The 12,536-nt window shown below is 43.5% G+C and overlaps 1 protein-coding gene across 2 annotated transcripts in view; it reads left to right on the top strand.

Moving 5' to 3' along the window:
* SMAD7 (SMAD family member 7) overlaps positions 1 to 10,992 on the top strand; it is a 34,813-nt gene extending 23,821 nt beyond the window's left edge. For both annotated transcript variants that reach the window (XM_036740953.1, XM_036740952.1), the window contains exon 4: positions 8,896 to 10,992. In XM_036740953.1, coding sequence (XP_036596848.1) covers positions 8,896 to 9,434 — 539 coding nt within the window. In that variant the 3' untranslated portion in view covers positions 9,435 to 10,992. The remainder of the gene's footprint in view (positions 1 to 8,895) is intronic.
* Positions 10,993 to 12,536: the final 1,544 nt, after the last annotated feature.

Below are 12,536 nucleotides of genomic sequence, written 5' to 3'. Positions count from 1 at the left end.
AAAAGACACTGGGTGAGTGGGTTGTGGGGCCGGGGGGAGGAGAATGTCTGGCTTGGAAGACAGAATCAAGACTTTGGCTTTCCATGAGCTTGTCTCTACAGCATGAGGGAGAGGAAGAGATAGGGAGCCAGACTATATCCACTTCAGAAAGCCAGATAAATAAATGCCGAGCACATCCAGGTAGAGAAGGGAGTGAGGAGGGTGTGTGTGGAAAGGTGGAGTCCTTTTTCCCAAGAGGTCTGAGGTGTTTCTGGGGGGGCGGGGCGCAGGTAGGGAAGTCGAGGGAGAGAGAGGGTGGGCATGGCCTTGGTAGGACCCAGAAGATTCTTGAAATTCAGACTTCAAAAAATAATTAAGCTAGATGCATACAAAACAACAGCCAGAGAGGCCCATTTACTGTAAATATTATGAATGGATTTGGCTGACTTGGGAGTCCCCACCCTTCCTTTAAGGCTTTCTCTGAGCTAAGTCAGAATTCGGCCTTCAGACAGCAGCCAGTACACTCTATAATTTGCATGGCTGATGAGGGCTGAATGCTGGGACAGAGGAAGCAGGAGTCAGCCTAACCACTGGAGACAGACAGGCGGTTTTGATTTGCACCCCTCCCCCCCTCTAAATTGTATTCTTTGACTACAAAGCACTGTTTTGTGTTGTTTTTTAAGGGGGGGGGGGGCAAGGGTTTGGTTGGTGGTTACAGGACATTACCCTTGAGCAGAACATTTGAGAAGTTTTGAGGGGGAGAACATGGCAGTAATTGTTAGCCCTTGTAATTGCTTACTCATCACTTTTTGGCTGTAATGTCACATTTATGGATTAATCTCGCCGGCAGGATCACAGATTTCATTGCTAGCTACTTGAGCTGTGCTTATGGAAGTTTGGGGGTGAAAGATTGGCAAATGAAAAGGATGATCTGATGGAGGAAATATTGAGGGGGATAGGGTAATGACTTGGGAGGAAGGAATTCCTCTTAGCACCCTCTCGGGGAATGATGGATGACAAGGAAGAGAAACATCTTTGTAACAGTTTTTTGTTTTTAAGTTAAGACACAGTAAGGCCACAGGTCTGTCTTAACCTGGTGGATGGCTATCCATTTCCAGTTCCTTCCCCACCACTCCCATCCCCCACCCCCCTACCTTTGGTAAATAATTGCAAGAACTCTAGTAGCTCTAATAACTTTTTTTTAAATAGCTAGTCCACTAACCTTCCTTTCTTCCCCCCTCCTTTGCCAAGGTAGTAAAATAAATGAAAGCAGCATTCTTTATTACAAAGCTAGCACAAATCAGAATCTTATAATGTTAATACAGGAAGGAAGGGGAAGTCTTAGACATCATCTAGATAAATTTCTTTATTTTATAGACCAGAAAACTGAGTCCCAGAGATGGAAAGTGACTCTCCGCAAGTCACACACAAGCTACCATAGTATCAAATCTTGGCCAAGTTAGCTAACCCCTATTACCTGTCCCTAGCCTAGGGCTTTCCTGCAAGGTTAACAGGAACCTAGGAAGTAAGGCCAGAAGCATTTCCACTGACCCTGTTCTTGGCCAAGAAAACAAGTCAATGAAGGCTAGGCCAAGGTTGGATTATTGCACTGGGCTGTCAACTTTAAAGGCCTCAAATATTAAGTACTGTCTGTTCACCCAGGGCTGTGTGAGGCATTATGGGGGCATACAAAGAGGCACAGGAAGAAACATTTTTCTAATTCATTTTCTTGGAAACTTCTAAAATATGAATCCACTTTCCAGCCTTGATAATAAGTAGTGTGTACTAATAAACATTATAGAATATGGTGATTCAAGGACCCTGGAGACCAGTCAGTGATCATCGACAGCTACAGACTGTGTGGAGATCAGGCCTATTTCAGTTTAGTCCCAGGACAGACCCCAGGCCCCAAGTACCTTTATTTTGTTGTAGTTAACTTTTTGCAGAGTGGAAAGGGGAAAAGATATGTTTTGGCAATAGATAGTGGAGGGTCATTCCCTTCTTTGATTCTGAATATTATGCTTGCTTGGGTTGAACTTTTACAGTATAAACTGACATTCTTATAAACTTAACCTGCTCTGTTCTTCAGAGTTTGTCTCTATAAGAGAAAACGGGGTTGAGGTATATGATCTGTCATATAAGAAAACAAACCTCACAGCTTGCCTTCTCCCCTTAGGGGCTTTCCCTGCCTGGGTTGTCCTCTCAACAATAGTAGTGAAGTACAGTGATAATTAGTGGTGATGACTCTTAGTAGGAACACAGCAAGATCAAAAGTGATATCTGAGTCCTTAAAGATTTTTAGTACATTCAGGCTAATTTTAACATTGAGTTTATTTTATGGCAATATGGCTCAATGGAAAGAACTCGTCTTCAGGACAGGACCTGGATTTGAATCCTTGTTCTGATAGTTACTAATTGGGTGGCCTGATGACAATTCACTTTGCTTCAGGCCCTCACTTAATTTTTCCATCATGGAATAAGGACATCTATCTTAAAGGATTATTATGAAGAAGAAAATGCATTTTGTAAGCTTTTAAAGTGCTATGAAAATAAGAATTATTACTATTACTCTTTGGAAGTTGGCAGCTCTAATATAGGACGATAGGACCTTCCATTTCATCTTGTCCAAATGATCATTTTATAGATGTGCAGACTGAGATCAGAGAAGTGACAACTCAGAAGCAAAATTTAAACTCAGATCCCCTGAATCCAAATCTCATGATCTTTCCACTCCAACATGCTTCTAACTCCCCGAAACCTCCTTCCTGGTAAACATCTCACATTCTTTCTTGGTATAGTGTAATCCATATGCACTCTCCTACCTGACTGGGAAGCTCCTGGAGGGCACAAGCCTTGTTGAATTCATTTTTATATTTCCCACCTCGAACTTAGTCCCCTAGTGCTTTTGAGTAAAATTTTAAAAGTAAAACATTCTAAATATTTTTGGTTGGATGGATGGCTGAGTGAATTTTTTTTTGGATGAAACAGAACAGCTCATTCCTAGATCGTGTTAGATAACTTTGGAGGGAGGGGGAACTACTAATCTTTGAGGTTTAATATGTGGTGTGGGTATTAAAGTAAGGGCAGAATAATCAATGGACTTGTGATTCCTGTGTATATATGATTAGGGAGAGCCTGGAGCTGCTGTGTTTTGGCATCAACTTGCAGAACTACAGCCGTGAAACTTTTTTCGTGCTTTTTTATACACTAATTGCCAAATTGGGGTGAGGGGTTGGGTTCTGCTCTGACTCTTATGGTTACTTTTCCTGACTAAATGTTTCCTCCTTAACCTTCTGTACCCTTTAATAAGAAAGGATTGCTGACTGGACTTTAACTCTTCAGGAGTTTTACATACATTGTCTCACAAGTAGTTTGGGGTCCTCTCACTCTCACACACTCCTCCATTGCATCTTTGTTTCTCCTCTAGCCTGTCTCAGGCATTATCTTGTGCCCCTCCCCTTAATTTCACACAATTTACCTCTCTCTAAAGCAGAAGTTCTTAACCTGGGGACAGCGGACACCCACAGACTCCATGGATAGATTGTTGGAGGCAGTTTAAAAAAATAATTTAGAGTTTTTTTAAGCATCCCATTTTTATTCATTACCCTGTATCCTACCACATGAAGAAAAAAAAAGTACAGAGCCTCTGTATCACATAAGTTCAGTCAAGCAAAACATGTATTTTAATATAATTGGTCTCCTTTGAAATCTTATATATTTTAAAATTATTATTCTGAGAAAGAGCCCACCTACTTCACCAGAGTGACAGAGGGGATCAGTGACATATTAACGGGTTAAGAAACCCTGGTCTTTCAGCATCTGCATCAACTGCCCTTGAGGGGAAAGCATACATATACAGAGTGGAGGATGAAGGGTGACGGAGGCCTGTGAACCTCTACTCTCCCTCCCCATAGCCCTTTCCCACATCCCCACGCCTTGGCATGAAAGAGAACCCTGCCTGCACTCTTGAGGATTTCCCTGCCTAACATACCAGTTTCCATCTCAGTGGCCCCTTTAGTGGAAGTGTGGTGGTGGGAGGGATTGCTTTGCTGGCCTTACCCTTCTCCCCACCTTCCCCTCCTCACACCATCAAATAAAAAGGAAAAATTTCTCCCTTGCCTAAAATGTGGCCTTGAGGTCTGGTCACCCCATGTCATTGAACAGCCCCCAAGTGAGATTCATTCATGAACTTTTGGTCTTCTATAAAGGTCTGTTCATTCATGACCAGGGCAATTAAATAACTCTTTGTAAGTGGTAGCAAGCGACTTGCTACTTGTTAAGTGGTTGTTACTAATGCTAGTGCAAACACAGGTAAAATAGCCTTCCCCCTTCCTCCCTTCTTCCTTTCCTTGTAAAGGAGGATTTTATGTTTTAAGGGGGAGGGGATAGGAGAGGGAAAACACCTTAAAGGAATTTCAGTCAGATTCAGCATTCTCCTGGTGTTGTTCCAAAAATTCCCTAAACCATAGTAAAATGAAAAATTGTTAGCAGGCATCTGATTGCTTTTCACAGCACAGCTTTTCTTTCCTAGTTTTAAAATGAACAACTACAGTTGCAGGAACAACAACAAACACCTTTTTTCTGGTAGGGAGAAGCCTGAGTTGAAAGAAATAATCAAATTGACCAGATCAACCCTGTTCTAGGTATTTAAAAGAATAGTGAGGTATATTGTAGAATGGGAGTGAAGTGGTTAGCATTCCAAGTTACCAACCTGGTACCTTCTCCAGGGACAGATTACTGAAGCCCCCTCATCGGTTGCCCAGAGTGCATCTCATAACTTCTATACGAATCCTTTTTTTTGGGGGGGGGGTCGGTGCTGCTGTAGGAGAACTGGGTCTCTCTAAAGACAGTGCCAAGCATTTTAGTTACATCTTCTCTGGGATCCTTCTATTCAACTACCAAGCATGACTGAGAGTCAAGCAAATTGTGGGAAATGCCATTTTAGCTAGGGGATTGGCTACATGAGATCTATATTGTGTTTCCTCAAAGTTGTAAATTGTGGGAGAAACGTCAATGCTGACATAAATAAGGAATTTCAGTACTGACGTTCTTCACAGAGGGGTACATTTGGGCAGGCCTGGGGAAAGTAGGAGTATAGGGCAGCATAGGGTAGTCAAGTCACATTTACTTAATTTGGATTTTTCCTGGGGGTGGGGAGAGGTTAGAGAAGGAAATCTTTACCAAGATCCTGCTTTAATAAGGAACAGGTGAGAAGGAAAGAAAGCAGCACACTGCACACATAACCCCACTCCTCATTTTTTTCATGAGGGAGTTAGCTTTAAAGGCCTTTCTACTCAATACACAGACAGATAACCCACGCTCTGCAGTTTATTTGGGCTAGGCTATTAACATAATCGGGAAACTTCCCTTTCCTGGGGTATGTCTGGCTGAAAATTGCAGGGTGGACTGGCTGGTCTACAAAGAAAATTCAGTCTAAGATTGCAAGACCTCTCTGTCTCTGTCTCTTACTCACTCTCACACATGCGAAGTGGGAGGCAGAAAGTGTGATAGGCCATATAGAACTTTAGGTAAAGAGTACCTGACATTGTGTTAGTGGAATGTAGTTGTGGGCCCCCTTCCCCTTTTAAAAATGGAAGCTGCTTTTCCCTTTTGGTGCACATCTTTCCCTCCCACCCCCAACTCCCTAAACTTCCCTTGAGGTGGTTTCGGAGGACTAGGTTGGAGGTAATTTGATCCCTGGCTCTCCCCTCAGCCTGCCCCTCCACCTTCCTTGCCTTTCCCCTTTCTCCCTCCCTAGGCTTTTTACTTCCCTGCTGTTTATTTGGTGCCAGGTTTCAGTGGGACAGAAGTGTATGAAACAAAGTATTGTGGGGCTCAGAAAAGGGGAGTTTTCTAGGCGAACAACCTAAAAGGAGACAGAATTCACCCTTCAAAAGGGGAAAACCGTTTTCTCCTACATGCTGGCTGTGTATCTCTCCTATTCATTTCTTCTCCACTCCTTTTCTCATCTTCTCTCAATTTCCAGGCCTAAGATTTAGGATCCCATCATTTTTGCCCTCCAACTTATTCTCTCTCGAATTCTTTCTGCTTCTCTCCAGAACGCCATTGGATAGGCCCCCAGTTCCCAGTCAGAGCTGGTTTTCTGAGGTGACATTCTTATAGTTCAGCAGCCACCCCACCCCAACCAGGTCTTCCAAAGGGAAACTAGCATATGAATGTACAAACTGGGAGCATCTTTGTTTACAACTGTTATCTGCTGCACAAGTGAACTTCTGAGAATTCAGTGGTGGTTGATGTTTACTATTCTATTTGGCAACCTGTGGATGCTCTTCAGGAGTAAATTACTGTCCTGAGAATTAAGCTACTGTGCTTGTCCCTTTGTTGGGTGGTGGGCTGGGGGTGGAAGAGTGAGAAAGATACACAGACCATCCATATTTCCCTTTTCAGGCCTAGTGGAGTATAAGCTAGCTTACCAGCTTATTCATAAGGGACTGAAATCTAAGGCTAAATGCTGCTGCCTTTTTTAAAAGTTTATAGACCTGAATAGTTCCCAGGTCTTAACATGTCTGTAAAAGTTGGAAGGAGGTGACTGGGCTGAACTGCACTCCGATCCTCACCCTGCCGACAGCAGTCCTTTTCAAGGGCAGGGGGTGGGCACCGGAACCCACTCCCTTCTTTCCTTTCCCCCTGTCTGGTCTGGCTGATGATCAGTTAATCTCTCCCCCAGTTGCTTGAAAAGGCTGTAGGGAGGAGGGAGGGTTAAAGGAACAACCATTCTCTACCCCCCCCCCACCCCCCCACTCTACACTTCTCCCCCCTCCCCTTTCCCAATTTTTGTTAACAAATACAAAACTTCCGGTCCCCACCCTGCCGCCAAAAACCACAGCTATTCCTGCAGCTCAGGCAGATTTATAGTTCTCTGTCTGAACCTTACATTTATTACTCCAGCTCCAGGCATGAGGAGGAGAGGTAAATTACAGCTGTAGCCACCCCTGACGATTCCCCCTTTTTAATGTGCACAAACATCTATTTAAAGAAACATGCACCCCGAACACCAAAAACACTCCTGGACTGGTGGCTTTCTTAAAGAGGTCCAGGAAACTTTCTTCATGTCAGGCCATGAGGCGGGGCTTGGAGGAGGTGGAGGAAAGGAGCAAGGCATGGAGGGAGAGCAACCTATCACACTGTAATGTGGAAATGCTGTTCTTCTGGACCTTCCCATCATCCTCCCTACATAGGGGGATTTGTAGGGCTTGAAGGCCAGTTTCTGTGACACATTCTTTCTTTCTGAGATGTAGGCCAGGCCTCCCAGACCACAGGATACTCTCTTTCAGTCTCAATTAGTCCTGATTTAAATTTTTAAAAACCATTTTCCAGGATTGTTCTAGCGCTGTCTTTTTTGAATGACTACTGGTTTTTCACTTAGCATAGGATGGATGTATGTCTTAAGCTGTTTCTCTGCTGGTGGGGCTAGATTTGTACTGAGTGAGCCACATACCCTCATCTAAGTCTTCTGACTAAAGCATACTCCTTGGTGAAACAGAAAGTCGGAGCAGGGATACTGAATCAGGCAGTATGCTGTAGAAAATTGACCGCTGGATTGATTTACGAGACCTGGGTTCTAGTCCTGCATCTGATAACTTATTATCTCTGTGTGATTCTAGAATAGCTCATTTCCTTTCTCCAAGTCTTAGTTCCCTTTGGTAAGGTGAGGAGATTATCTTAGATGAACTGTAATATAGCTCTTCCACTTCCTATCCATGTGACATTGGGCTCCTCTATACCTCACCTCAGTTTCCTTATTTGTAAAATGGACTAGATGACCTCTGCGATCCTATCCATGCCTGAAATTCACATAAAACAAAAAGTCCCCTGTGGCTGAATTCTGTGAATTCAGACTCTTGGTCTCACCAGCACAGAGTCCTGACCAGCCATATAACTGTTCTATGATTAGGCAGCTGGGAAATCTCCTGGCTTCCATTTGGGTTTAGACCCAGATATTTACTGTATCTCTTGAAGGAATAAAAATGTACTCAAGGTTGTATGCCTGTCCAGGGTCCAAGTGATGCCCCTTTATGGGCTCAGGGTGGGGTGAAGCGATGCCACAGCATGCCCTCATGTTTTAGGGCAGGGATATTCAAAGGTCGGATTGCATTCTGCTCATCAGTCCTGAGAGCCTGGAGATCAGTCTGGGCGGGGGGCGGGACACAGGACACAGAGGGACGGACGGACGGACGGACTCTTCTCCCACCCATCTGGAGGTTACTGCTGGGGCTATTTGTCTCTAGCTTTTCCCCCAGGGATCTGAAATCTACTTTTGGAGGTCCTCCTCAGGAAAAGGATGGAGACTTCCTTAGATGAGCTGCTGTTGCTTATTTTTCCATGATTCAGTATGCTCTCACAAGGGACTAGGGAGAAATGAGGGAGATAGCAAGTAGTGAATGAGTTACCTATGTGTACGTGGAGCTCCAAGTCCTTGGGGGTTTCCCTATGAAAGAAGATAATCCTATGAAGAATATAAGCTCCTTGAAGGCAGGGACCATTTTTTTTTCCTTTTCTGTCTACAGCATCAGTCATGCATGGGTAACAGTGCTCAGCAGTGGGGATATAAAGAAAGGCTAAACCCTGGCTCTAGCCCCTCAAGGATCTCACATTCTAATGGGTGAGACAGCCTGCAAAAAAGAAAAATGTTGTTACAAGAAATTCAGTGTGAGGAGCAAGCACTTCATAATTCAGTAACTGCTTATTGAATCCAGGTAAATTGAGGTGAATCATGAAAAGAGTGTCAAAGCTAAATGCTCAGTCAAGGACAGTTTGGAGCAACGTTGGCCACAGACTATCCCAAGAGGGGTCTTTGATAGATATGAAGTCACAGTTAAATGTTTGTTCTTTTGATTTGAGAAGGCCCAAAGCTAGCCACTTCTGACAGTTCTGATTTCTTTTTTCCTTCCCTAGATTCCCAACTTCTTCAGGAGCCTGGGGATCAGTCACACTGGTGCGTGGTAGCATATTGGGAGGAGAAAACAAGAGTGGGTCGGCTCTACTCTGTCCAAGAGCCCTCCTTGGATATCTTCTATGATCTACCTCAGGGGAATGGCTTTTGCCTCGGACAGCTCAATTCGGACAACAAGAGTCAGCTGGTACAGAAAGTCCGTAGCAAAATTGGCTGCGGCATTCAGTTGACTAGAGAAGTAGATGGCGTGTGGGTGTATAACCGTAGTAGTTACCCCATCTTTATCAAGTCGGCCACACTGGATAACCCCGACTCCAGGACGTTGTTGGTGCACAAGGTGTTCCCGGGTTTTTCCATCAAGGCTTTTGACTATGAGAAAGCATACAGTTTGCAGCGGCCCAATGACCATGAGTTCATGCAGCAGCCGTGGACGGGCTTCACCGTGCAGATCAGCTTCGTGAAAGGCTGGGGCCAGTGTTACACAAGGCAGTTCATCAGCAGCTGCCCGTGCTGGTTGGAGGTCATATTCAACAACCGATAACGCAACAGGAACCGGAGGGGACTAGATGATGTTTAAAACTACTTTGCTGCTAATATTTTCCTTCTGAGTGCTTGCTTTTCATGTAAACTCTTTGGTTGTTTTATTTTTTAATTGTTGTTTATGGTTTTCTGTTTGTTTTGTTCTCGAGAAATAGCTTATGGAAAGAATTATTTGGTTTGGTGGGGGAGGGGAATAGGATGGGGAGGGCTACCTGGTTAGTTGAGAATTTAAAAGGGGAATAAAAACCAACAACACCAAACAAAAGGTATAAATGACCAATGAGTCGGAAGAGAAGAGGAGAGTCACTTTCCCTGTCCCAAATCACCATTTCACATGTCCAGTCCGTAGGGGCAAGAGGGGGACAATTATGCCAGGGGAGAACATGGACACTTGGTGAAATAGATGGAGGGTATTTCTCTGAAGGAAGAGTTTCTGTAAGAAGCCTACAGCCACAATGTGTATAGCTCTTTAGCCCTTTGGAAATGCTTGAGGGGTCAGATATTAGTGCCCTATTAGGTTTTATCGGTTGGTTAGGTGTTCCCGTATAATAAGGCCACCTCCATGATAGAGCCCCCTTGATCTGGCCCCTCCCCAGGTACTTCTCCCCTTTGTTAATTGGCTTGGAATAGAAGGCCAAGGGCCCACGCACACACAGGTCTCTTGGAAATAAACACAGCAAGATTCTGAACCAGAACCAAGATTTTCACCCTGGTCATCCTAACCTTTTGCCACCCTCACTGCTGCCATAATTGTTTTTTTCTTTTTTTTCCTCTTTTTTGGACAAATTGGTTTTTCTGTGAGTTTAACTTTCCTGAAGTATTGCTTATAAAGTGCCCACTTTCCCAGACCCACTGTTCCTACCACAGGAAAAAATTGACTCAACCTCTCTCCTCCCCAAAACCACACTGTTTAGACCAGTGAGTTGGTGAGGAGGGAATGAGAAGCTCCCTAAGTGGGAAGGAATGGAATGGAAACTATCCCCCCCTGCTGCACTGTACCACACCCCCTCCCCTTCCACTATCCCCTCAATGGTCCATCTTAACCCAAAGCCGGTTATCAAGGTACCACTTGTGTCCCAGAATACTGTGTTTTCATTTCTTCTACAACTCATACACTTGTATGATACTTTTACACTGTTCTTAGCTCAATGAGCATGTTTAGACCTTAACATAAGCTATTTTTCTAACTACAAAGGTTTAAATGAACAAGAGAAGCATTCTCATTGGAATTTTAGCATTGTAGTGCTTGGTGAGAGAGAAAGGACTCCTGAAAAAACTGAGATTTATTAAAGAAAAAAATGTATTTTATGTTATATATAAATATATTATTACTTGTAAATACAAAGACGTTTTATAAGCATCATTATTTATGTATTGTGCAATGTGTATAAACAAGAAAAATAAAGAAAGATGCACTTTGCTTTAATATAAATGCAAATAACAAATGCCAAATTAAAAAAAGATAAACACAAGATTGGTGTTTTTTCTATGGGTGTTATCACCTAGCTGAATGTTTTTCTAAAGGAGTTTATGTTCCATTAAACCATTTTTAAAATGTACACTTGACTCGATGTGTACCAGCTTCTCTTTCATTGTTTGGGGTTAAGGTGGATCACGGCCCCAAAACTGGGCAGCATGGAAGACCAGAGTGGGGTGGGACATAAATCTTGGGTCAACCCCGCTAGGGCAGGGCATGGTGGGGTGGGTGGGTTCATCCCTCTAGAGGTGAGGGATCCAGTTCTTGACTCTAGGTAGAGTCATAAACTATCCACAACGGACCTCTTACAAGCACCAAGCCAATCAGTTATCTAGAGTAGAAGTGAGCACCTTGAAATTCTAACCTGGGTCAAATTTATGGGAATCCCCTGCTGCATGACAAACTAAAGTGATTTGTGGAATAAAGTTGGATGGAAACTGTACTTAAATCTGCCCTTTGAATTAATCAGGGAAGATGATGTCTGATTTTGTTTAATTTGGGTTAAATCCCTAAAACTGATGTAGCTGCTGTTTGGTTGCTACCCTAGCTTTTCTGACCCCTAACAGGATGTCCCCAGGAGACTGTCTTTGACACTCTTCTCCATCCACTGGTTGCATAATTTAATTGGCTTTGACGATCTCTTCAGATGACTCTGAGATCCATCATTTCCAACCCCAGCACTCTTCCTTAGACCTGAGATCCCCAGCTGCCTGCTGGACATGTCTGCCAGTTTGTCTTACTGACAGGTCCAACTCACATGTCTCAAACTAGACTCATCTTCTCCCACTTACAGTTCCTTCCCCCAGTACCACTTTGCTGTTGATGGCTATCATCCTATTCAGTCACTTAGGCTTGAAAGTCACAGTTGACTCCTTTAGCCTTCCAGGTCTAATCACTTGCAAATCCTGTTGTTTCTACTACTACCTGTGTCTCCCATTCTTCCTTTCTTCCACTCAAACAGCCTCCTGAAAGTTTCTTAACTGGTCTTCCTTTTCTACTCCAATTATTTACTTAGATATAAAATCTCCCCAAGGCATAGGTCTGACCAAAATCTTTCATGGTTTCCTATTTCCTTTAGGATAAAATACTGTCATTTAAGGTTCTCCAACATCTAGCTCTCTCCCAGCTTTTCCAGCTTTATTTCCCATTACTCCCTTTATACACTTAAGTCCCCAGCCAAACTGGAACACTGACCATAACCTTCATGTCTATCACAGGCCATCTGAAGATTGTAGGAAGAGTAGGAAGGGACCCATACCTGAGCTTGATGACTGGGAGGATCTTGGGGCATGATGTAGGGATGTGGAGTCATGGATCCTGAGTTCTTGTTTCCATTCTTCATCTAATGGGCAGATTATTTGAGTTCTCTTGGCCTCAGTTTTACTATTTGTAGAATGAAGAGGATAGACTAGATGACCTCTTAGGATTGTTTTCCACTCTAGAACTATTAACCTATGTGCTCCTGAAAGGGGGAACTTGCTACCTTTCCAAGCAGTCCTTTCCACTTTTGGATAGGTCCAATTGTTGGAAAACATCTCCTCATATCAAACCATTCACATATTTTACTCCTAATTTTGCTGTCTGGCACCCAACAGAATAGGTCTAATTCTTCTATTTGACATACCT

The sequence above is a fragment of the Trichosurus vulpecula genome, chromosome 1 (assembly GCF_011100635.1).
Source record: "Trichosurus vulpecula isolate mTriVul1 chromosome 1, mTriVul1.pri, whole genome shotgun sequence".
Classification (NCBI taxonomy): domain Eukaryota; kingdom Metazoa; phylum Chordata; class Mammalia; order Diprotodontia; family Phalangeridae; genus Trichosurus; species Trichosurus vulpecula.
This window is presented reverse-complemented; position numbering and strand designations above follow the sequence as displayed.